This window comes from Bemisia tabaci, chromosome 4, assembly GCF_918797505.1.
Source record: "Bemisia tabaci chromosome 4, PGI_BMITA_v3".
Classification (NCBI taxonomy): Eukaryota; Metazoa; Arthropoda; class Insecta; order Hemiptera; family Aleyrodidae; genus Bemisia; species Bemisia tabaci.
Genome location: NC_092796.1, coordinates 43,674,034 through 43,701,621, shown reverse-complemented (window position 1 = coordinate 43,701,621; position 27,588 = coordinate 43,674,034). Strand labels below are relative to the sequence as shown.

The 27,588-nt window shown below is 42.1% G+C and overlaps 1 protein-coding gene across 1 annotated transcript in view; it reads right to left on the bottom strand.

Annotated features, from left to right (window-relative positions):
- LOC109038003 (uncharacterized) overlaps nt 1-27,103 on the bottom strand; it is a 64,408-nt gene extending 37,305 nt beyond the window's left edge. Inside the window, 2 exon segments of the mRNA XM_019052912.2 lie at nt 24,789-25,334; nt 25,336-27,103. Of these exon segments, the coding sequence (XP_018908457.2) occupies nt 24,789-25,334; nt 25,336-25,974 (1,185 nt within the window). The 5' untranslated portion in view covers nt 25,975-27,103.
- Nucleotides 27,104-27,588: the final 485 nt, after the last annotated feature.

Here is a 27,588-nt window from a genome sequence, read left to right as displayed (position 1 = left end):
TTGCCCCCCGCCCCCCCTCCCCCTGGGGGGGTGAAGAACTGAAAAGTACCTCAAAAAGTTTCCCCCTCGATATGAGGAAGGACGCCACAAACCGCAAATCGATATCGTAATTAGAACTAAAGTTATGGCCAGTGGTGCGTAACTTTTGAATAACCCTGTATGTTAAAATATCGTCTCTGAGAGATTCAACTTTCACAATTTTTCGGGGAAGGCCTCCCGGACCCTCCCTCCAATCTGACACCATATATTTCATTGATGACTTTTTCTTACAATTTTCTTCCTCAATACTCAATACAATTTAAAATACGATTTCTCGTTATATATTTACGTATACATTCTGCATGTACAAAATTTTTGCGAAAGTTCCTCGACTCCGGAGTGTCGGGACACTTCACACCTGTGCCCGCATTAGTAGGAATCGATTTGCATACATTAAACGAATCGTAAAAGGGCGCAAGTGAACTCAGATCCACCAGAGTAGTCTCGGATATCAATAACGGCCGTTTCGGGCTCTGGTGGCGCTGAAAGAGCACAAGCGAGACAAATAACGAACCCACTCGCGAATGGAATGATGAGTATTCAAACTCGTTCTCTGTTTGTTAAAGGGAGAGGAGAAAGCCCGCACTCGCTAAGACTTTAGGAGCCCGCTTACCGCCATCCGACACGGACAACCAACGCGGATGACAATATTTACCTTTGATACCTCAATTAAAATTTTTAGCCTCACTTTCTTTTCTCGCGGCCTTCATCTCGAACTTGGCCTGTTTCTAAACTAAAATCCGACGTGTGACTATGGGACACGCATGTCAAACCCACTTTTAGTCATGTTGGCAGATACATCGTCGTTTCTCTGACGAAAAGGCGTATCTGCATTTCCACATGAGCCTCTGAGAACATAGAGTTGTACGGAGAACAGGGCTCACGTGAAAATCGAGATTCGCCCATACGTCAGAGGAGGACTTGAGATGAAAAGGAGAAGCCCTCGGCACGGCGATCGGCATGTAACACATATTAGCGCCTACTAGACTGCACAAATATTTCACGCATTGCATCAAACACAGTGCGGTCATTGCGGTCAGCGTGAAACGGATAGCGCCCACAAGAATGCATGAATACTTCACGCATTGCGTCAAACACAGTGCGATCAGCGTGAAAGGCATAGTGCCTACAAGACTGCGTGAATACTTCAAGCATTGGGTCAAACACAGTGGTGCAGCAGCGGTCGGCGTGAAACTCTAAGCGCCTACAAAACTGTCGGAATACCTCATACGCATTGCGCCAAACACGGTGCGGTCTGCGCGGCGCGGCGGAGGAAGTTAAAATCATTAATCCACATTTATGTTTGTTCTTTCATAATTTTTTCGTTCATTTCTTATGATATGAATGGAAGGTCTTGTCCTCACAGAAATAGGTTTACGAAGCTTAACCTTCGCGCTGAGTTCCGTGAACTTTTGCTGGTAGTGTTGACAGGGCTTTCCCAAAAAATGTGTTCAACACGAGTAAACGTGTCTTATGCACCCCTCCTAATCCGGCACTTTCGCTTGATGGTTTTTATTGATGTTTCAAAACGAATGAGAAGGGGGCGGCAAAATACAGGCGGCCCATGGGCGGCAAGTAGGTAAATCTGACCCTGCGTTCGATATTAGTCGAGATAACTATCGCCCTTTGAAAAGTCGGGTTTTTGACGCCATCCAACGCGGTAGTGACATCCTTGTTTTCTTCCACCTTGTTTAATAAGTCAGTGTGACGCACATTTGCACTAGTTACGCAACGTGAAACTTGGATGAAAGCAAGGTGCAAGAAATCGAAGGTGTCACTACCGCGGTGGATGACATCAAGGACCCGACATTTTTAAGGGCGAGAACGTAGACAGTTGCTGTTTGGGCAGATCTTATTCTTTTTAGATAATCTACAGGAACTGAGCATCAAAACACAATAGAGAATTTGCAGGTGTCTGAAATTGTATGAATTTCGTGTTTAAGTGGAAACTACTGAGTGAACTGAACACGAGGATACCCTTGGTTCATAAATTGAACAATTATTGGGGGAGATGTGACAAAATGATCTAATCTGCTAAAATACATGCGTTTAAGTGGGAAATACCACCAGATAACGTTACTAGGCGGCGCATTTTCTCACTTTTAAACATAATTATATGCCATTTCCCATAGACGATACAAATTATAAAAACTACTGCGAAGTCGGCTCTTTAGGCACTTTCAGATAAAGCGATAAAAAATTTGCGTGCAAATTCTCCATTCTTTGACCAGTGCAACCGACCTGTCAATAGGTTTACGACACTGAGAAATGAAGTAAACCTAATCTAGTTCTGTGATAACAGAACCAGGGTCTTTCATCATTCAATCCTTAAGATTATGACCGTGCATCGACTTTTACGCAAATCAGGCATGATCAGAAAAATCTATTATTGCTGTTGCAATAAACGAAAAACCAGCGCATTTGGCAACGGGGTTCACTCATTTACATGGGATTCAAGACTAACCTAGCCAATTACACGCAGCAAAGTTACGTCTGATCTACCTGTGAAGTTCATAAACTTTCTTTTTAACAACACGAGAGTGATTGATCCTGAAGATGCAGGGGTTTCTGCCCGGAGAGAGGCGCTGGTTCGTAACCTGGGCACAAAGCTTATTGAGCGGTCAAACTTGTACCTGCCTCTTCGTCCAGAGTCTAGTCAAGGTAATTTCTAAAATTACATGAGGTAATAACCTTGCGGAAAAATCTTACGTAATTCGTCGTTTCCCAGATGAAAGAACGTAAGTGCATTCGCACGTGGCTGAATTTCCACTTTCAAATTGGCATCTAGCAAGGAAACTGTTTCTCGTTTTTAACAAAAAATTTCACCGATTTGTCTACTGGTTACATGGTGAAATTAGCATATTTGGGTAAAAATTTCACGGTTATATTCTTCCGAAAAATTGTACCTTTGGATTATATTTTGCAACCCTAGAATGCGAAACATAAAGAGACAGTTTCACCACACATTTAACGAAAAGCGTAAGCGTACCGACTCTCCTTAACTCAAAGAGATGACACTTTAAGAAATATACGTACGTGTTACGAAAAGGTCTTAGGGTTTGTTGCCCTCTATTTAAACTAAAACAGAATCCTCGTCGTGAGAATCATCTGACATTTTATTAGAATACACACACTGCATCGGCAGGGCCGGATTTTCCTACTTGCCGGCCATGGGCCGGCCGCCTGTATTTTGCCGCCCCCTTCTCACTCGTTTTGAAACATCAATAAAAGCCATCAAGTGAACGTGCCGGAGGACGAAGAGTGTATTAGACGCGTTTACTCGTGTTGAACACATTTTTAGGGAAAGCCCTGTCAACACTACTAGCAAAAGTTCATGGAACTTTGCGCGAAAGTCAAGTTTCGCAAACCTATCTCTAATGGACAAGGCCTTCCATTCACAAGAAATGAACGAAAAAATTATGAAAGAACAAACAAAAAATTTGGTTTAATGATTTTAACTTCCGCGGCCGCGCCGACCGCACCGTTTTTGGCGCAATGCGTGAAGTATTCATGCATTCTTGTAGGCGTTATCCGTTTCACGCTGACCACAATAACCGCACTGTGTTCGATGCAATGCGTGAAGTATTCGTGCAGTCTTGTAGGCGCTAATATGTGTTACATGCCGATTGCCGCGCCGTGGGCTTCTCCTTTTCATCTCAAGTCCTCGTCATCATTTCTCCCTAAGTCGTGCCGTTCCAGGCCAAATTGTGTTTGGTTTCTCTCTTAACTCGACGAAATAAAGGTGTTGTCTCTTGTATCACTGAAAGATGACAAAATTAGAAATTACTATACTCTCAGGAAGTGAGAGATTTTTTAGCCTTTTTTCGTTTGTAACTTTTTTTTTTCTAAATCCGATTTTTTTTATGCCTACATTTAAAAAAGATGCAAAATTTACCGCCCCCTGGATTTGCCGCCGTGGGCCGCGGCCAATGTGGCCGCCCCCTTAATCCGGTCCTGTGCATCGGTCAACGGAAGATTAGAAAGAGCTTTTATATAATGTTACCAAGCTTATTTCTGCCTTTTCTACTTCTATGACATTTGGATTGCATTTTGCAATTGAGTACTACAATTTCTGACTCATTTCAGAAACAGCATATGTGCCGTAAGTTTCACTATGCAGGTACGTGCTTTTATAGGCGAGCCTGAAATTGCAGTTCGTAATTGCTAAATGTAGTCCATTTTGCCTACCGACATTTTTGCAGGTGCCCTCCCGAATCTGAATGCGATATGCCGTCGAGCCGTCGATTTGCATACAAAGTTATTGCGCAGCCATGTAAGCTACTGGGGGTCATCTGAACAGCACTGTCGAGTATAGAACCATTTCCATTTTATTCCAGCTGCTTAATTGATAGTTATTTTTGATGGCTGATTTGACCTTCATTAATAATATGTCTTTCGCGAGCGGGAAGTTTGAATTGACTGTTCATCCTGTAAACTAAAAAATGTAATTTTTAATTACCGCGCTAACTTCTGAACGCAGAAAAAAATTGTTAGGGGTTATCCCCTAAAATTGTAATACTACCAGAATTTGCTGGATATGATGTGGACATTTCCGATTAATTGTGATAGCACCGCAACATTTGAGTTAGGGTACTTTTACAATCAATTGAAAATGTTCATATCATCCAACAACCCCGTTCTCTTTTTTTTCCGTGAAGCTATCGATATCGTCACCTCTCGGCCAAAGTATCACAAGCGCCATGCGACGTTTCGAAATTTCCCTCGCCATTTCATTTTGATACAGAGAAATTTTTGGTTGAATCTGCACGAACATTTCACTGAATTTCATCGGCAGCACAGAGAAAATCAAGTGAAATTTTCGTACAGTTTCGTTAAACATTTTCTCTGTAAAAAAATAAAATGGCTGCAAAAATTTTTAAACGTCGCATGGCGCTTGTGAAACTTTGGCCGGAAGGTGACGATATACACTGGTAAAAAAAGGAGCTTGGATCAAGAGTCCAGACTCTTAAAAACATTGACAAGAAAAAATAGGTACTCTTGATTCAATTGGATTTTTCCTTGAATCGAAGAGCCAAGTCTCTTGATTTAAGCGGATTTCCACTTGAATCAAGATTATTTTTTCTTGTCAATGTTTTTAAGAGTCTGGACTCTAGATCCAAGCTACTTTTTTTTACCAGTGTGCTCTACGAGTTCTGCGTCAAACTTGGGTATCCTGTGGTTCATTTCCTTATGCTGAAAAATAAAGTAGACTGTGGTGGTTACGGCAACGATGAAGTCAGAGTGAAGCACGTCCCAAGGCAGATGAACCGGCGGCCGGCGGCGTGAGGCGTGAGATGGGACACAGCGGAACGCGGCCCACCGCGGCACGACAGATTACGATGCCCGAGTAATTTTGGCTGCATTTGCATTTTATCGAGTTACAAGCTTACAGCTTACTAAGAGCTTTATTGCCGGACCTGAGCGGAATAACTCAAGGAATTCCTCGGAAAGAGACGCGTGAAACCTCCTAACTACGGTCTCCGCTTCAAGGAAGATTCAGTTGTCATGATTGCTCCAACGGGTCCGACGTAATGTTTTATGGGCTCTGTTGCAGTTTTCGTCCATCTGAGTCAAATCTGTTGTTATCAAAATGGGAACAAGTTCATTTTCGAAGGAGCCCTACTTTGCATTCACTTTGATGCAAGTTGGGACTCGTGGATTTTTCCTTATGAGAACAACTCATGTATAGCTCCTAAAGCTCAAAATCTGTGATTTTAAGCAGATTTGAAAGTGTCTCTCTTCGAGTTTCTCGTTAACGCTATGGCACAGTAAGTGTTTAAAAAAAGTTCTGTTTTAGGACCACGTTATCAGTTTAGTATAAAATGAAAGACATGAAGTTCTTACTCCATTGAAATTACTTCGAAATTTTAATACCAATGTTTTTCACTAAAAACTTCATTCTTTGGTTAATCAGAAAACTGGACGTCAATTACCGCCCAGAATCTTAAAAATTTTTGAATGACAGCATCCAAACATGGACATGAAATTTACTGATAGCAAACAGTTTGTAAGAGGCAGTTTCTGTGCATTAAATTCGTCGAAGATTTGACCGTCTCTTGCGCATTTCAAGGCATCCTAAGTTGCTTTTCTCTCTTGTGCTCAAAGGACGACTATAAAAGATCGATAGTGAGTACTAGACTGTCTAGCTTTATATGGTCCTCAGGATATTCAGTAGCCAATATCAGATTCCTGATAGAAATTTTATACGCGTGCATTAACGTAAGAATTCAAATTTTGCAATGAAGATTTTATGTCACATTTTGGGTTTAGAGGACCGATGTGGCGACAATGGTTGAAGACAGTCTCGGACCGAACGTTCCATTAACGGGACTCGACCTCTATGCGACGCAGTTTATTCTATAATCTGTCTATTAACATCTTAATAACATACTCCAGGAGTTCCCCTCACCTGGTTCCTCCGAGCAATTCAACATCAGCTTTTAAATTCCCGAAGACGCGGTTATGAGGCAGGTCAGTATCTCGGGCCCGGTGTAAACTTTTTCTCCCAATTTCCTCTTATTCTGAGCTGCACCTTTGTCGTCCCCTTAGTCATCTCTAGAGTTCCTTCGTTGGGAGAGTTAAAACATCTCCGTCCCTAATGTCACGTGCGGTAAGAAAAATTACACAGTCTGTAATGCTGTTCGTAATCTTCGATCAACTCATTCATCCCTCCTCTTTATTCCTTCATTTCGTTTGTTCCCTAGCGTATCCACCCGTAGTTTCCCAGTCTGTTCTAGGTTATAATCTTTGCAACTGGTGAAACTTTAATCTTTGTGACCGTTTGTGACACCCTAGTAGCCAATCAAAGACAATCAGGAACTAATCAGAAATTGATTTCCCTACGTCTTGAGATGTGCGCAAGAGACTAGAAACCGAAACTGCACTTAAAGTGGCACCATTTACTTTAAGACTTACTCATATAATCCATACGAGGAGCATGTTTATAGAGGCATTTCATTTACCGAATTCGTCGTTAATGAAACCATAGAACCACACTAATTGTAAGAATAAGTCAGAGGGTATTAACTTGCAAAATTAAGGATGAATTTTGTGGGGGCAAATCCTTTTATTAGGCGCACATATTTCACATTTTGAACTGAATCAGAGATTAGTACTGAAACTGCTCAGTCTCAAATCGAAGATACTTCCAAAAAATAGACATAAAAAAATTAAATAAAATATAACATTGTGGTTACCCATGAATGAATATTGCATTTATTCAACAGGAGAAATGGAGTTTCCGTTGGATTCGATCGTTCGTGTTGGTCATGTTTAGCTTTTGTTTACGCATTCGCAAGTACACACCACGGATGTGAAAAAGAGGGGGAGGGGGGGAAGAACCACTCCATAAACGTGAGAGTGTGTCAGTGAAGGAAAACATTAACAAGAAAACCGGTTTCTTTCCAAGTTCCATCGGCCAACATTTAAGAGTATACAGCCGCGGCCCTACACTGTTAAAAATTATTCTGGCCTGAGTGGCCTGAGTGAAATATTGTGGAGCTATCCTGCCTGGAGCATCGAGTGACAAAATTTTGCGGTGAGTTAGATAGCTCGCTCTGGCATGGGAAGCTCCTTGTAGCATGCTACAAGGAGCTTCCCATGCCAGAGCGAGCTATCTAACTCACCGCAAAATTTTGTCACTCGATGCTCCAGGCAGGATAGCTCCAGGAAAGACAGCTATATGCTCGGGACAGATACTTTCCACTCAGATTTTTGATACTTAAGAAGAAACAGAGCTATAATTTTCTGCGCATCATCAACGCGCATTGGCCGTTACAATCTCATTCTGGAATTCACGACTGCGACGGCGTCAGTCTCCAGCCAGTGGCTTTTGCGTGAACAGTGATTAGTTGCGACTCGTGAAGGTGTACAGCAAATTAAATATTGTTTGAAGGCTTTCCAGGATAATACCCCATGGATCCCATACCAAAGTGTTCGCTGAGTTCCTAACACGACGGAAAATAAAAATTCGTCCTAGTAGAATAGCCTACCTCCAGGAATTTTGAAAACGCCGGTAAGGGCAGCAGTTTTATGAAACTAGGTTTAAGAGGAAAAATACATATTTCGTACCATTATACTGCAAAATTGTATCTCTTTCTCTTTTATCGCTTCATTCCTTATCGCTTGTTGATTTGCATGTGCATGGTAGTTTATTTAGATTATTCCCTATTTAAAACCATCATGTTGCTCCCATTAATGTATTATTTGCTTTTAGTTGTACTTCCTTGTCAAGTATCTGTAGTTTCCTTGGTGAAGGTTCGTTATGCGTCTGGAGATGGCACTGTATGCCGAAAAACCTCAGGTGTATTGAATAAAATTTTGCAGTATAATTCTACGAAATTGTCATTTATTCTTTTTAGCTCGTATGATACTTTTGGGCATCAAAGCCTGATTATACGGGTATGGCGTGGCGTCCAGTAAAGTTAGAATTCTGTTATCGTGTATATTTGTTTTTTAAGCTTACACTGAATTTATGTTCACAAAATACTTAATATCTACAAAACTTTTCTTTGTCTAAAAGCGTTTTCGAAATTACTGGAGACAGCTGTTCAGCTATGACAAATATTGATTTTCCGTAGCGTGTTTGCAACTCAAAAAACACTTTGGCTCCGAATTTGTGGGATATTGGCCCGAAAGTTCCTCAAACATGATTTGATTTGCAGTACAACTTCACATCTTTTCAAAAAAAAAAAGAACATACATTGCAGTTACAGGTGGAAGGGAAAGGCAGAAGAGGGAGGGAGGAGAGGGAGGGAGGAGAAGGAGGGGAGGAGAGGGAGGGGAGGAGAGGGAGGGGAGGAGAGGGAGGGGAGGAGAGGGAGGGGAGGAGAGGGAGGGGAGGAGAGGGGGGAACGGATCGGGGTATGAGACGGATGCCAGGGGTAAGGGGAGGGCAGTCGCCAGCGACGCAGCCCGTCCTTATGCCTGAGTTACTTTAGCTCAGCATTTCCGTACTTACGTCGGAGATTTTCAACTCCGTGGAAATTGGCCCTGAGCGATGAGTGACTTCCGAGCGACTTCCTTATATAGGTCGTGCTCTGAGCTAATTTTTTTTAACAGTGTAGTGGGTATAGAGTCTGGACTCAGAAGTGTTTGGCCCCCGGATCTCCTGCGGTCATCGCACACTGAGACTGATCGATGAAATCCTGAAAAATACCCGCCGAATATAATCTACTTTTTATTTGAGAATCTTGCAAAAGGCAAAAAAAAATCAATTTATAATGATTGGAGTATTTAAATTTTTAGTGGGTCCAATACATAACTTCAATTTCAAAAATTCGTACATAGAAAAAAAAGAAAACCCGTCAATATTATAGTTTCCATGCTGATTTGTTGGGTAGATTCTTCGAACATTCTCAGATATTATTTTTGAAATTTTAAAAACCGACAGGATGCTGCTGCTGAGAGAAATTTTCCAAACATATGATACTTGGTCCTTAAAAACAATAGAACAGTTTTTCATCTATCAAAAGTAATCTCGAAGAATTATTTTATCTTAAATATCTCCGTCTAGAGATTTCAAACTTTTCTTAAAATTTTCTGGCATGCACGCGCTGGGACAGTAAGTGCACATAGACGCGCGATTGTTATTTTACCACATTAAGGACACTGATTCATTATTAATTTGTCCGAGTACTCTACAATTCTTCCCCATTGTGCACCAGCCAGCGCATCGTCAAAGAAGAATACAATAAACACACTCGTCACTAATTGTTGTTGTTTCATATGCGCGTCTGCCAGACGGAAGATGCACCCTTTTTCTTTTCATTTTTAATTTTTTTTATTTTCTGGGCCCTTACTCTTTCTGAAAAGTCTGTTGACCCTCGAATGTCCAGGCCTACTTCAGGTTCGAAAGGAGCTCTGAGTTTATTTGCCAATGTCTGGTTTCTAGTTTTGTGTGGTATCATAGTAATTTGATGGTTTTCGTGACTAGTTCAGAGTTATATTCGGAAATAACTTACGGAACGAATCTCGAACTTTCTACACTGAAATAATGGGCCTAATTAATAAATTTTTCAACTGCTAGAAATTGAAAAGAGCTCGATAAAACCTGTTTGAAACTCGAGACGAAAATATACTTTTTCCGTTTTCAAGCGTCGCCAGTGACTCGTTCGCTTGGATTCATAAATTTACTCTTACATCGGAAGAATGCCATTCTTTCTTTTGGCGCTGAAATTAATTTCTGACTTTTGTAATGCTTCGGAACCATTATTAGTCAGGCTTTGATATTCTCTCTACAAACTGCATCATAATTCATTGCTTTAAAGTTCCCGTTTCCTAAGTGTTGATCATAAAAAAAGTAACTATTAAGGGAATAGACCCCATTAAACATTTTGACATACACCTTAGATTTTTTTTTTATTAAAATGGGAGTACTGCGTAATAATGAGTGCTCTTTTATAGAAATGCATACCAATCAGTTACCAAACTTAGAATATTACCAAAAGTTGCATTGATTAAGAAATAAATGATGTATTAATTGAGAACGCCGAAACTATTTTCAAGTGTTTTTTGTATCCTTTCGTTTAAGTCTCCAAACCTGCATTATCAGCATTGTTCTTGGTGGGCTGGTGCCGTGTTTTTGGTATTGTTACTTCTTTTTCCTCCAAAGAGGTTGTTCCATCCCCCATTAGATTTGGCCCCCTATCAGATATGATCCATCTTTTCAGGAGTGATACAGTAGCATGCGAGACGTTCAAATATGGCGGTCATTTTGACTTAGGCCCCCCCAGAGAGGGGGGGCGGGGGGTCAAAGTCAAAACCTTCAACTGCCTATAACTTTTGAGCGAAAAATCGGATTGAGTTGAACTTTTTTTTAAATGAAAGATCTCAAAAAGATCTATCTGCTGATACCAGAAAAATTGAAAAAAAGTTAAATTTAATGCAAATTTTTAGCAATTTTTCAATTTTTTAGGGGACAAAATTTTCAATTTTGTCGTGTTTCGGCACCGCGCAATGACTCTACTAAAACAAAAACCAGTTTTTTAGATTCTACACTTAATTTCCTACAAGATGCAAAAAACCGCATCTTGGGGAAACGTTTAGATCGCGAGCTATGGCTCGTCAAAGTTAGCCCCGCGCTGAGCGCGCGCGCCCTGCGCTGTTCGCATATCCTCTGCGCGTCTGCCACCGATCCTGTTGCCCCTCCTCCCCCTTCCTAAATGCAAATTAACATTCTACTACCCAGCTTTCGTATATATCTGCGTTATAGGTACGTGAAAATTTCAGCAAGTTCGTGATTTCCAGTGGAATTGATGCTTTATTTCGCTCCCCCCCCCCCCCCAACCCGGCCACTGTGCTCCAAATATTGTGCAAAAAAGAAATATATAAATTTTCTTGTTTCATGTTTTTGCTGATGTAGCACCCTGTGACTACGAGATCGAATTGAGGTAATTTTTTATCCCACCTCCCAACCACTTTTCGGTGTATTGAGCGTTTACCATTCATGAGAGGCCGACATTATTATGGGTATTCATAATAGGCTGCTGAGGAATTAAAAAATATTTCGCACGATTTTTCTCCACATAGCTTTGAGAAATATAAAATGATTTCGTTGTTGGCAGGGGCACACTTCAGTGCCAGTGGCCGGGTTGGGGGGGGGGGGGGAGCGAAATAAAGCATCAATTCCACTGGAAATCACGAACTTGCTGAAATTTTCACGTACCTATAACGCAGATATATACGAAAGCTGGGTAGTAGAATGTTAATTTGCATTTAGGAAGGGGGAGGAGGGGCAACAGGATCGGTGGCAGACGCGCAGAGGATATGCGAACAGCGCAGGGCGCGCGCGCTCAGCGCGGGGCTAACTTTGACGAGCCATAGCTCGCGATCTAAACGTTTCCCCAAGATGCGGTTTTTTGCATCTTGTAGGAAATTAAGTGTAGAATCTAAAAAACTGGTTTTTGTTTTAGTAGAGTCATTGCGCGGTGCCGAAACACGACAAAATTGAAAATTTTGTCCCCTAAAAAATTGAAAAATTGCTAAAAATTTGCATTAAATTTAACTTTTTTTCAATTTTTCTGGTATCAGCAGATAGATCTTTTTGAGATCTTTCATTTAAAAAAAAGTTCAACTCAATCCGATTTTTCGCTCAAAAGTTATAGGCAGTTGAAGGTTTTGACTTTGACCCCCCGCCCCCCCTCTCTGGGGGGGCCTAAGTCAAAATGACCGCCATATTTGAACGTCTCGCATGCTACTGTATCACTCCTGAAAAGATGGATCATATCTGATAGGGGGCCAAATCTAATGGGGGATGGAACAACCTCTTTGTAAAAAATGTAATGTATTATTGACACCTTGCTTATTCATTTCCATTATTAATTATTTTTTCTACCCTTTCGTTTAAATCTCTTAGTTTATATTATACGTCTCATTCTTGGCGGGAATGTGGGATACGATTCTTCCTGATTCTGAGTCACCCGCCTTTCTCAGTTATCGAGATGTTCTTCCTGAAAAATGAAAGCCATAATGATGATTTTTTAAAGTTCATTTCAATTTAATTTTTACGATCAGAAAATTACATATGAAAGAAACGAGTATTTACGCACCATTTTTACGCTCTGAGAATGAGGATTCTCGTCAGCGGGCTGATTGTTGAAATTAGAAGACAAAGCTATAGACAGAGAAGATATAGGGAGTATATATGGAGCGACCCTATTGGTTGAAATGTTTGGCTCCTATTGACTAAGGGAGGAAATGATAGACTTACTATAAGGTCTCCTGTGGGTTGCCATTTGATAGTATATTATCTACCTTCTTCGTCCATTGCAATCACTCGCCTCCACCAATAGGATCTCTTCATATCCCTTTCATTTTCTTTATCAAAAGCTTTGTCTTCCAATTTCAACAATCAGCCCGCTGACGAGGATCCTTATTTTCAGGCTACGTAAAGATGATGCGTAAATACTCGTTTTTTTCATATGTAATTCTCTGATCGTAAAAATCAAATTGAAATGAACTTTTAAAAAAAAAATCATCATTATGGCTTTCATTTTTCAGGGAGAGCATCTCGAAAACTGAGAGAGCCGTGCGACTCGGAATCAGGAAGAATCGTATCCCACATTCCCGCCAAGAATGAGACGTATAAAATAAACTAAGAGATGTAAACGAAATGATAGAAAAAATAATTAATAATGGAAATGAATAAGCAAGGTGTCAATAATACATTACAAATCAGGGGGAAAAACAAGTAACAATACCAAAAACACGGCATCAGCCCACCAAGAACAATGCGGATAATGCAGGTTTGGAGACTTAAACGAAAGGATACAAAAAACTCTTGAAAATAGTTTCGGCGTTCTCATTTAATACATAATTTATTTCTTAATCGATGCAACTTTTGAAAATATCCTAAGTAGTAACTGCGAGACAGACCATGAGGAGTTTTAGCAACACCTGATGGCGCTTAAAAGGTTTTGAAGTTCTACTCTTCAAATAAGGGGACCTGGGATAAACTTTTTGTTGACGGAGTGAGGAGTTGAGCACTGGAAAAAAACACCTTGGATCTAGAGTACAGACTCTTGAAAACATTGACAAGAAAAAATACTCTTGATTCAATCAGATTTTTGCTTAAACCAAAAGGAAATCCGCTCAAATTAAGAGGCTTGGTTCTTGATTTTAGCAAAAATCAAATTAAATCGAGAGTATTTTTCTTGTCGATGTTTTTAAGAGTCTGGACTCTAGATCCAATGTGTTCTTTTTTTCTAGTGGGGGAATTTTCACCTTGACGGCTGAGCTGAGATAATCCGAAGCGTCGGACGTGCAAAGCCAAAGCCGAGCTCCCTTTCGCTTTCCTTTGTAGTTAATCAATCGGAGGATTCGGAGCGTGCACCGGGGACCGAGCACCAGTAACTGATGGGTTCAAGCGACGAGGGCGAGCATGCCGCGGAAGAGAGGACGCAGGTTAATCGGAACGAAAAAACGGTTTCGGAAGCAGAAGATCGCGTGTCTCAAATTCACTTAAGCCACTGATCGTGACTTAACAGGCTAGCGAACACTACGTAGTTTTTACCGGAGACAGTCTTTCTTTGCGCCGTTCTCAGCTGCCGAGGCCAAATTTTGTCGGCACCTTTGCACCGAATGCAATATTCGTCAATGATCTGATCACTAAGAAAAAGTTCGGTGTTCCATGTTATCCTAATTAATTCGGTTCGCGTAACCGAACTTGTGCGGTAAAGTGAATTGACGAACTATAGGTCGGGTCATATATGCCGATCGTTTGGTTATAGGTACGAACCGAAAGTTCAGTTTGACAAATCGAATATTTGGGATGATATGGAGCACCGAACTTTCTGTTCAAATGACCGAATTTTTTTTTTCAGCGTAAACTAAAGCGCAAACCAATCAGAAGTCTAAGGACGGACTTGAGTCGGATCTGTTGGACTCAGCTCGGGGCGCGATGAATTCTTTCCATAGAAAAGTGAATCAGCCTGATGTCAGGCTATGTTTTTTCATAAACTACCCTGTCAGGCCGGTATGCTACCGTGCTAAGGAAGAAGGCAGCATGAGCATTCAGCTATTGCCAAATTGCCTCGACAAAACGTTTATTTTTGAGAAAAGTTATGCACATTTTTTCTTGAAATTTCCAGATATTTCAGATCAAGTTAACTGTGAAAAAATTGCCCGAAAATTCGGAGGAGAAATTTTCGAATTTTTCCAGTAAATTCGTTTTTTATTGACGGAAATATGTCAACGTCCGACGGCTCATGCGGCGTTTTTCCTTAGCACGGCAGTATGAATGTGAGTAGCGCTCTCATACTGCCATGCTAAGGAAAAGCGCTGTATGAGCCTTTAGTTGTTGCCAAATTTCCTTTGATCACCAAATCACGAATTTTAGAGAATATTTGCAAACATTTTTCCTCTGATTTTTCGGAGAATTTCGTTCGTAATTTGATTTAAATGATCCAAAAATTCCAAGGAAAAATATTAACAACTCCCCTCAAAAATAAACGTTTTATCGGAGAAGATTTGGCAACTCTCGAATGTTCATACGGCGTTTCTCCTTAGCTCGGCAGCATAGGTTCGTTGTCGCGGGCAGGAAACAATGGTCGCGTAGGCCCGCAGGTCGAGACGGTTCGGCCAGATCTCGTTGATAAAACGGCCGAATTTCCATGCAATTCAGCGCGGAGCCAGCGGATTTCCACGGCGACGAAGCAACGCAACGCAACGTCAACGCTCAACGGATGGTCAAGGCATCCCGGTGGGAGGGAGATGACTCGGGCGCAGTTACCGCTGTTATTGGCGCGGAACCGCATTCTTGCAGACGACTCCCGGCTCAGACTAAACACTCCTCCAGGATATAAACTGCACCCGGTAAACTGTAGACGGAAATCTATAGAGTTTTCATGGAGCCACCACGAGCAATGTATCGATCATTTTGTTATTTCGCTGTTCCTCATATTCATTTTACAAATTAAACAGTGGACTGATTATTGTAATTGATAGACAAAGCTATATAGACAAAGAAGACAAAGAGAAAATCGAGTGATCCTAATGATCGGAACGGGTGGTTTATTCTGCCGTGCTAAGGAAGAACGCCGTATGAACATTCGAGAGTTGCCAAATTTCCTTCGATAAAATCTTTATTTTTCAGGAAAGTTAATATTTTTCCTCGAAATTTTCAAGGACTTTAGGTGAAATTGCGAACAAAACTATCTGAAAAATCGGAAGAAAAATATTCATATATTTACCAGGAAATTCGTGTTTTATCAAAGAAAATTTGGCAACGCCTTAAGGTTCGTACGGCGTTTTTCCTTAGCAAAGCAGTATTGTGGACTAAGGGGGGAGATGATGGACTAACTAAAGGGTCTCTTGTGGGTTGCCGTTTGATGGTCCATTACTTACCACCTTCGTCTGCATTCCGCAATAACCACTAGTTTAAACCAAAAGGATTGCTCCATTTTTCCCTTATCCTTTTTGTTTATGGCCTTGTCAACTAAATAATAATAATCGGCCCTAATAATCGGCTTTAATAATCGGCCCTCAGATACCCGAAAGTATTCAAACTTTTCGTAAATTTAAAAGGCACTTATATAGTTCTCGTACTACACAAATGCGGTGCCCTGAACAATACATCGATTACCAAGACGACAAAATGCAGGAATTACTTCAGAGACTTTAACGCCACTGCAGAAAAGAAAGCACACCGAAAAACGCGAGTTGCTTGAAGCATAAAGACATTATTATTTAACCCTTAGATGCCCGTGACACTTTCACACGCTGAGTGCCAAGTCATGTCAAGTTGACCTTACATTGATTTTCATAGTATGTGAAGTATTATTTTATGTTTAAGGATAACCCTGAATCAAACATCCATAAGAGCACTTTTTGATTACGTTCCCTACACTTCCTTGTATTCTTCACAATTACATTCCTTTCGTTTCATTCCATAAAAATGGTCGAACTGAGGTCAAAAACTGGCCTGAGGCTCTATCTTCATATCGAATACATTCAGGAAGTTGCACAGCTGATATATGGCTCTTTTATCTACGCAAGATGGTCGAAGAATCAGAAAATGGTTTCATTGACGTATGTCACTCATCTGTTTTTCTGTTGTTTTCCCTCATGATAGCCTCATGAGATAGCCGAGTTGAATGTCGAGAATCGTGTCATCAACCTCACCTGATCCAACAGTCAGGCGCGCAGTGGGTAAAAATTCAATCTCTGACCGTTAAGTTGAATACTTCACCCGATGATCCATCAACATGAACGACCATATCATTTGGTACCACCGCGTACAGAAAAATGAAATGTTGTTCAGTAGAAGTTCTAAAGTATGGTTTTCGGAAGGCTGGACGCTGGAAAAATTGGAGCCAGGACAAAAAATCCATTATTTCAATGAAAACAAGTGTACTTTCTTTCCAAGGTTTTATCTGAAAATACTATTTCCTTCACAAATCAGGCTACATTCAGTCTATAACATATATTCTATAGAATCTAAGCTTCTTTAAACTTCCGTAAATTTTTCTCGCAAATTTCTAAAAAATTGCGTCGGATCACGCTCAAAATCGTATCGTTTGCTTTTAACCTGAAGCCATCAATTTGCTTTTCAATTCGTTTCCCAAATATTTTCCCAGACTTACAGGCCACCTCCGGGGATATATCCTGACTCTGATCCTTTTACTCCAATGTGTAGGAAGTATTTCATGAATTTCCGAGTTACGAATAATGCCCAACCTTGATATCACATAATTCCTCGATCGTGATTTTTGACCGACGAATTGTGATTCCTTGCCCACAGTTCGGCGCCGTGAGAAACGAAACTTGACTGTCATCCACGAATGGAGCCGCGAGTGAAGAATCTCATGGATGAGGTACTCGCATGATTTGCTGCTCAACTGTCAAATCGATCAAATGAAAATAGGCAGGCAGAAAAAAGGAGTGAGAAAAATAAAAATAAAGCATGCCCCGAGGAACTGTCATCGCTCTGACAGAAATCCTCGGGATTCTTTAAATTTTGCGTGGAAATCTTCGAATCGTCATGCTATTTGCACGATGTTTTCACCTCTCGACCACCCCACAGTTAAAATCCGGAGAGAGGCGATCGCTTTTTGCGTGTCTCTTTACAGAGTATGACGCGAGGTAAAGATGCTTGTGATATTGTGATAGGGTCAAGCAGAATGGATCTCAATTAGAAAAAAAATTAAAGATGAAATAACTATATACCCCAGCTTAGAGGAGTATCATTTGTTGTATAAAACGACAATCATTTCTAATAATTGACCCTTCATGAACATTTCGAAGTCTAAAACCATAAATCGAGACTTTGAGAGAAATGCGGTTAAAGGTCACCGGCGCGGCTTTGTTGCCATCCTCAAAAACGATTTATTTCAAATGATTATAACCTAATTGTCGATGAATATTTTGACTCGATGTTCTGGAAAGTATTAATAGAATGCATTTAGCGCTAAAAACTGAAAAATACCGGGTTTTTTCGCTGCAATGAACAATTGGAATTTCCACCTTATGGTACATTTTGCCTGACTATATCATAGGTAAACTTAGATTTTTTGATTAGCTGGGAGTTTGAACTATCGCACACAGAAAAGGTGATTTCTCTTTTTATGAGCTGGATTTGGAAAATCTCTAATGAGTTCACCGCCCGTGTTTCACGTGAAATTGTGATGAGGAAACATGTGTTCATAAAACAATCATTATTACACCAGGAGCTCAGTAGTCGACCCCCTTAGCTCAAATTCTTGAAATCCCGTGGCCCCCGCTTGGCCCACGATTCCAATTTTCCCGCCAAAACGGCTTCAAATCATGTGCATGCGTTTCCACCCCGTGGCCCTTACTCTGCACGTTGTATTGTGCACAAATCTTTTCGGATTCAGGTAACCTATATTTTTGGTCTTAAAAACCGGACTTCAGTTCAGCTTACCAAAATCGGTTTCATGGCCCAAAACTTCAGTTACTTGAACCGAAAAAGTTCGGCGCTGGATATGAACCCAAGTTCAGTCCCTGCTACCAAACTTTTTTTCTTAGTGCACGTGCTGTTTTAAAGTTCGCGCCGAAACGGTTCCAAGCTAACTTCAAAAAAGTGCCCACACGCGATCTTACTCGAGAAACCGACGTCATCTTTCTTGGTTGGCTATAATATTCTATGATTTGTGGTGGTACCTAATTTCTTCCAGTGGTCCGTTTTGCCGTGTTCTCGCGATAGGAGGTTGATAGGTACGCTGGAAACGGTGGGGATTACCGCCGTGCTAGGGGAAAACACCGTATGATCATTCAAGAGTTGCCAAATGTCCTTTGATAAAATTTTTATTTTTGAGGAATGCTTTGAATATTTTTCCGAGAAATTTTCAAGAACTTTAGGTGAAATTGCGAACAAAATAATCTGAAAAATTGAAATCAAAATATTCACAAATTTCCCCGAAAATTCATGATTTACCAACGGAACTTTGGCAACGCCTGAAAGTTCATATGCCGTTTTTCCTTGGCTTGGCAGATTAGTCCAGTATAAGCACCTGGTAGTTATATGTCCAGTCCAAATACCCTAGAAACAGAGGCCAGCAGTAGCCACCGGCAGAGATCTCACGTGTTTTGACTTGAGCCGTGCGGGCTGCGGGCATCAAATCCCAGCCGCAGGGCTATCGGCTGCGCTGCCCGCTCGCGACAGGGCTCCCGTGACCTCAAACTTGAGCCCAGTATCTGGATGCCTCAGCTTTATACAACGTTGCCATCAATGGCAAAATATTTAAGAAATCCCTATCTCCCCTACACGGAGAAAAAAACCTAGTGCGTGGGACCCGAAGTTTAGATCATATGGATCTCTGAAGTTTTCAGATTGAGCATCTGAACACTTGAGGTCTAGCTGTCGAGGTTAGGATCACACATCTGAAACTTCAGTTCTTACATCTGAAATACTTCAGATGTGAGAACCGAAGTTTTTCGGATGTGAGAACCGAAATTCTTCGGATGTGAAAACCGAGGTACTTCAGACGTAAGAACTGAAGTTTCAGATGTGTGATCCAAACCTCAGCAGCTGGACCTTAAGTGTTCGGATGCTCGATCCGAAAACTTCAGAGATCCATATGACCTCTCGGGTCCCACGCACGAAGATTTTTTCTTCGTGTAGACTTAATCATGTAGGACCAGTAAGCCACGAGGTCAAAATTTGACGAAACTGATATAGAAGCACCAACGAATAGCAGAATCCAAAATCTATAATGAGAGAATCCTATTTAGCAGAATCCAAATATCTAAAACGAAATAAATTTGCAAAAATTTCATTATGGAGACCCGAAGAGAAATTTGGGGGCGATTTGGTGCGAATGGCCCATTTCTTACCCCTCACATCTTAAACGCAGTCGACATTTTTTGATGTTTCGTTACTTTAAAGGTTGCTTCTATTATATTATGATTCGTTGCAAGTACAAACCATGAGCCTATTCCATCTTTATCACTACCGTTGTCACTACATCGATAAAAAGTTTATAATTCAATTTCTATGGCTAGGTAGAAGCGACAAATGAACTCAATCCATTTTGGCACAAACCCAAAACTAAGGGTCATATGCGCGGTAGAGCGCCAACTCTGCCTGACCCCCTTTAGCTGATGAACCTCGTCATACATAGCCGGATCATATATTTAAAAGCTAACGAGTTGAAGTTCGTTAAACCCAATTCGCACGACCCGATACGCACGAGGTCTAAATCATGGCTACTATCGAACCAATGAGGCGGATTGACGGGAGGGTATGGATTCGATCGAAATGAATCGATCGACGTGATCCGATCGACACCGATTCGACCGAAAAATTATTAAAAACTGAATCGATTCGATCGACATGAATCGATCGAAAAATGAAAACGTGATCGACGTGATTCGATCGACGAAATTTATCGATTCACGGTTTTGTCGATCGACTCAAAATTTGTCGATTGATTCACGGGTTTATCAATCGACTCACGGACTTTTTCTATCAATTCACAGGTTTGCAGATCGATTTACGGCTTTGTCGATTGATTCACAAGTTTGTCGATCGATTCACAGGTTTGTCGATCGATTTACAGAGTTGTTGATTGACTTATGGAGCTGTCGATTGAAATGCGGTTGTCGATTGATTCTAGGTTGTCGATCGACTCACAGGTTTGTCGATCGATTTACAGAGTTGTTGATTGACTCACGGAGTTGTCGATCTACTCACGGCTGTCATCGAATCGGTGTCGGTCGAATCACTTCGATCGGTTCACGTTCTTATTTTTCGATCGATTCATATCGATCGAATCCATACCCTCCGCACTGAGGCGTTGAAGGCAAGAAGTGTGGGGAATTCGACGCGAACCGACAACTTTGGTCCGGATCACCGGATCCACCCTCTGACCTCTTCCGCCTCATCCAACACCTCAGGGATTTTGCTGCGTGTTTAACCGGGTGAAGGACCGGTTCCTTGAGCCGTTCCTTTTTTGAGATCCTCCGAGTCGGAACTACTTATAGCTCCTCCCTCTTCTCATTCACAGGAAAACCGTAGTATTTCTGATTTTGCGCTCGCGTACGCGGACCGTGTACTTATGCGCATTCTTGAATTTAATGCGATTATGTCTGTGTAGGTATGCGTATGTGCATTTATATGCACAATTTTGGCTCCGCAAAGAATTCTTATGAAGAGAGAGTCTCGTTGAATAATGCGAATCATATAAACTTGCAGTAATTTTTTTTTTTTTTTTTTTTTTTTTTTTTTTTTTTTTTTTTTTTTTGCAGTATTTTTCACAATATAAGCAATTAAAAAGTAAAGTTACAGGTGTTACGAATAGTATAGGATTCCCGAAAAATCGATGGCCAAAGTGCAAAAACGCGTATTTCCGTTTTGCGAAGTTTCAGACTTCCGGTCATACTACTTCATGGTTTTCTCGAAAAACTAGTCAACGGAATACATCGAAAACTTCCTTGATTATTCTTCGCTATGAGCAGAATATTCTGTAAAAAAATTCATTATGAAATTGGCTTGTTTCGCTTCCAAAAAAATCAAATAGAAGCGGACATTTTGAAACACTGAAATGGAGATACCTTCGTGATCTCGCACCTCAGCCATATCTAAATATTGATCGACACCGGAATCTGCGTGGCTGGATTTCACGTTAACTAAAATTTCCTCTCATGTTACATCCCTTAACAGAGACAAACACAATGCACCGCCTTGAAACACGCTGTGGATTTTTCTGAGATTAAGAAGAAAACACATTCCCAAAATTCGAAGGTTAGATCTTCAATGGCTTTTCTTTGATAAAAAAGAATAAACCACGAGGAGGAAATTGGCAACGACTGATGTAATCAGGCCTTTCATGATTAAGTGTGTAATTGTAGTGTTACAAAAGCTAACGCAACCTGCAATTTTTGCTGACATGAGGCCACTGCCGCCACTAGATTTCATATAGTGGGTTTTAAAATCATTATTTTATTCCGCCTTCCACAATACGTTGCCTATAGAACCAATTCTACATGTATTCTATTGCTTGGAACTTGATTTTATACGAATCTTAAATGACAAAATCATCGAAGGAAAGAGGCCAGGAGGTGCGTCCTCTTTAGATGCATCGACACATTAGACCATAAAACATTTAAAGTCCGCGATGAATCCGTCTGACAGAGGTAGCCGTATTTTTCCAACTATACGGTAGCTTCCCACGACGGATCATAAACTAACAGCTACTATAAAACGAGTATTCAATACCATATACCGTCATAAGGCCACAACATTCCACCTCTATGAATGGTGTTTGCCTAAAATCCACAATCCAAACTTTACCGAAGAGTCTTGTTAGACGAGAGCTTGTCGGCAAAAAATATTTTGTTCATTCGTCGTATCAAAGAATGGAACTTGGTGATACCCTAGAGGTATTTTTACGACGAAAAAAGTTGTCGGCGAGGAGCCTACTGTCTAGGTATGTGCCATTTTAACTTACTGATAGGCGGTGCATAGAATTGCATAAGCAGTAAGCGTTCGGAGATTTTCAGCGTTTCGGCTGCCCTTTTCAAATTGAGGGGGTGGAAAGATAACTAGGAATACATTTGAAGACTTTGGCCCCTTACTTTTAGATTGAGCGGCTCCAGAGTCCAACTTGTAGTTAGCTAACATGTCAACTTCAAAATATTTGGACCTCATTCCCGCCCCGCCTCCCCCCCCCCCCCCGAATGCACGCGTTCCGGATGGAAACATTAAGAATTAAAGTATGTAGAAATTAAAGTACGAATTTTAGAAATGTAATGTTTAATCGTTACTTTGATGCCTATTCATTTTCATTTTCAAGTGTTTTTTTTTCTATCCTTTCGTTTAAGTCTCCTAGCCTATATTATTCGTATTGTCCTTAGTGGGTTGGCACTGAGTTCTTGGTATTGTTTTTTTGTTCCTTCTCCAAATTGTAAACAAACTTAATGTGTTATTGTCACCTTGCTTATTCATTTCAATTTTTATATGTCTTTTCTATCCATTCGTTTGAGTCTCCCGGCCTTTATTATCTATTGTTCTCGGCGGGAGATGACCCTTCCTGCTCCTGCTCCACTGGTTCTCTTAGTTTTTGAGACTCTCTTTCTGAAGAATGAAAACTATGATCATAATTTTTTAAAGTTCATTTCGATTTGATTTTTAAGTTTAGAAAATTACTTTTAAAAAACGAGTCTTAGTCAAATAAAAATCTTACCTACCTGCAGCAGCAGCAAGTGCTTTGAGATTTGTATAATCGGACGGTGCATAAACAAACAATTCAACGGCGGTTTGGCTGGATGTTATTTGGTGGACAAGGAATCAGGGTAACAGGTTTTCGACTGGTTTTGTTATGGTTAGGTTTCCTTGAACATTTATCAAAAGTTCAAGCGCTTGCCTCATTATAAAAGGCTCATAACGTGTTCAACAGAGGCAAGGAAAAATACTGGCGACAGGAAAAACAAGTGACAGGGCAATTTGAAAAATCATTTTACAGATTTGGAGTTGAATTTTCTTGACGCGTTAGAAAAGATAATTTGACGGTGCCCAGATGTTTCGGTGCCATGCGAATCGGAAAACTGATTTTTTTGGTTATATGAGCCCAATATTGATTCAAATACCCAAAGTTTGTTAGCACCTTAATCCGGCGTCAGGCCCGCCACAAGGGTGGGGATTCTAGGTTCCTGGTACCAGGGCCCGTGCCGTCCCCTGACACACTACTTCGAATTCGCATGCAACCCTTGTCTTGTAAGAAAAAGTGAAAAATTTACCCTAAAAAATTCGCACAAGGTGAATAAATGTTCAAAAACACGCTAGGGCATTGAAGATTTCCAATCTATTTTCAAGATTTTAAGTATAGAATGATATTTTTAATTACTGCGTCTCATTTTCTCCCGTCGTCGAGTGCTAAGAGTCACTAGTCTGGGCATCCTCGACTTCAATGTCAACAGTGTGCTCTCAAGCCTTCTGTCCAAATGACGGACTGAGACATGAATTTCTGTGTCTGGCCGTCTTTTTTCAACAAGTGGTGACATGGCTGGAGCAGGGGCCTCAATGTTTCTCAATTTGAGGCCCATGCCGGGCCCCATTTAATTTCGGGGATGAAGGTGCTACAGAGGCGATTTCTGTAAGTACTTCTCTCCTTAAATGTACTGAGCATTTATTTAATTTATCTTTATTCTAACCTTATCCATTTTCATGGTGGGAAAACTATTTTTCTGGTGGTATGTGGCGGGGGGGGGGGGGGTGTTGAGTTGGTGGCAGTCATGGGGCCCGGACCTTAAAACTAGTACCAGGGTCCGAGATGGGATGCGGCGGGCCTGTCCAGCGTACCTGGAAATTTCAAGGTAAAATATTCCTAACTTCTCTAATAAATAAATAGTTTATCCGAGGCATTTTGGCAAGGTCTGGATGTTCATACAGCGCGTTCTTTCTTAGCACGGCAGAATGGCTCGTCGAAGCCGCAAAGCCTTTAAACAATAAACCACTGATCCCGACCCCCATTTTCTTGATTTCGCAGCGCAAACTCCAACACTTAAGAACATTCGAGAGTTGCCAAATTTCCTTCGATAAAATGTTTATTTTTTAGGAACTCAATGAATATTTTTCCTTGAAAATTTCAGGAATTTAGGTGAAATTGTGAACAAAATCATCTGAAAAATTGGAAGAAAGTATTCACAAGTTTACAAGGAAATTCGTGTTTTATCAAAGAAGTGGCAACGCCTAAAGGCTCATACGGCGTTCTTCCTTAGCACGGCAGAACACTGGCCATTTAAGCTATTCGTGGATACATTTCAGTTACATGATCAAAACATTGGAGGCTTACCTGTTCGCATGCGTGGGAGTAGCGCATAAGCAGGGGCGCAACGACCTGCTCGGAGTCAGTGCCGAGCTCCTTGCGAAGCTGCGTGAACTGGAAGAGGGCATCCTTGTCGCACTCGACCCTGCGGCGGAGGATGGTGAGGAGGATGGCGAGCGAGCGGTTCTCCACGGCCGGCTCGACGACGTTAAGGAGGGTCTTGTTCTTGATGAGCCGCTCCTGGATATCGCCCTGCTGGAGGGACAGCTGCCGCTGGTGCGAGGCCGCCACCGGGGCCGGACCCCGCGAGACCTCCGGACACTTCTTCCCGGAGCCGGCCAGGGACAGCTCCTCGAGCTTCACCAGCGCAGCCTTGTACGTGTCCACGAGCCGCTGGAATTCCACCTTCAGCGCGTCGTGGAGGTTCGTCAGGGACTCGTCGTGGGTCCCCACGAGCCCGTGCTGGCCCAGACCCTCGACGGCCTTGTCCAGGGCTCGCCGCTTCACCTGCAGCGCTTTCCTCAACTTCGGCTCGGACAGGACGATCACTTTGAGTAACTTCCGGGTGCTGCCCGAGCCAGCGCTCTACACTCCCAGCCGTGTTGCTGAAGAGCTTCACCAATTGCATCAGGACGCTCTCCGGCCGGAGGGTCTTGATGCCGCAATCCGAGCTCAAGAAGACTTTGGCGTAGAGGGCTTCTAGGATGGAGACGGAGTGCGGCATGGCGTCGATGAAGACGTCGATGGGCAGCTGGCCGAGGATCGTCTTGAAGGTGCCGTGGCTGAGGCGGTTGATGAAGTTGGCCGCCTCTCGGTATTGTGCGTTCTCGTAGAGGAGGAGGATCCGCTTGACGGCGAAGCGGGGGCTGACATCGGCGATGGTCATGGAGCTGACCAGCTCTGGGAAACCGTCGACCCATTGGGAACGCTTCCACTGGAGTTTCTGGACGCTCACGTCGTGGCGGCTGCGCTCGGGTTTGATCCGCTCTACGGCCCGCGCTAGGGGTGCCGAGTTATAGGAGTTCCAAGTCGCCCCCGGCTCTTGGGCCAAGGGGGGAGGGGGGAGCGTCAGCATCCCCGAGTGCCGCGGGTAAGCCTCGAAGTATCTGTTCATCTTCACCATTGGATGCGGTACGAGGAAGATGTCTCCAGGTATCGGTGAATGATTTGGATCCTGAACCAGAGGAATCGGTGCCAGGTATTCAGCGAACATTCACTTTTTGAGGGGGTGAGCTCGCTGATCAACTATGTGGCTCCTAAGTTTTGCCACGAACTTAGGTTTGAAAGTCTTACGATTTTTTTTTAAAAAAATCTATGGTGAATAGTTCTATCGTATGGTCCGCTTCAGTCAGAAGCTGAATGGTATAATTTTATTTGAATAAAAAGAAAGTTTCCCTCGTTGATACTACTAAGTATGAAATAAAATTTTGAACTTATGCCGCAGCCCAAAATTAATTATCGATATAGGATTCATGATTTTTCAGGGATTAATTCAAATGAATGTCATTTGCTGCCATTTTGTGTACTTGGCCTTCGCAGCGCTGTGGTATCCGACTGCCAACTAGAATTAGAGTATTGAATTTTTTTAAAGTGTATTTTTGAAATTTAAATGAATATACCATAAGTATAGCTCGGATATAGTTATTTGTCCGACTTTTAGTCTTGAGTTATGACTATTTTAAGATATACACGCACAATGAAACAAAATCAGAGTAAACTTCCCAATGTTGTTCGTGCTTTTTCCGAAAACAAAGGATCCACGCGAGTCGACTGAACACAAAAAAGACTCTCTTCACAAATACACTGCAGCACGATTGTAAACACACTACGAACTTTAAAACCGCGATTCCGATACCGCTCGAAAGTAAAACAAACTCGAAGGCAAATCTTCGATAGTATCAATACACTGCACTCTACCAAATACTGTATAGAGATATTTTGTTACGCCAGAAATAGAAAGAAATACAGATTTGCGTAGTATTCTTAATAAATTATGTTTTCTTGTAGAACAGAAACGGCACGGAAAACTTGTCGACAACCACCAAAAAACAACCGCACGAAAATCTCCGGATAAACGCGGAAGAGCGTGCACTTTTCCCGATCACCGTTAAATCCAAAACGTGCGTGTTCACGGCAATACAATCACTCAGAACCAAAACGTCTTCGAGAGGTTCAAGATCTAAAACCAACCCGCGACGAAGCGCGGACTATCTCCGCAACTTTTCTCTCGGTGGTGCGTCGAAGCACGGCAGTCACTGGAATCCTTTAGGTTATCCTGAGGGCGCGATAGCGGCGCGAGGCGCGAGACAAACCGGTCGCCGGCGCGGTTCCTGCCCGGACAGAGTCACCTGCACAACTAAGTGGTTCGGAGCCCGGAGCCGGGAGAGGTTGCTGATCTTGAAATTCTGTGTCCGTGGGAGAAGATGTCTTACCTGTCCGGTCTGGCCACAGAGCGAAGGGGGGGGGGGGAGAGCCCCCCGGGACCCGGGAACGGGGGGCCGCGAGGGTGGGGGGGGGGTTACGGAGGGCGCGACCACCGCGCGGCGGGCAGCCCGACACTTGTGGAGTTGTGGCTTCTTGCCTCTTTCTCCCCAGACGTCATGGTTGCCGGATCTTAAGGGCTGGCGTTTGAAATCCCCGCCGATTGCTGACCAATCGGGCAATGGAAAGTATTCGACAGTGGTTCGATGTATCGTTTGGAACTTACCGGCGGCACAGTTTGTCTGTATGAAAAATATCGCGATGGCAAAACTTTCCTCATTGTGGTATAACGCGTTTCTGAATGAATCGTGAGAACGAAAACACACCGACTCGGTAACTCGAAAAT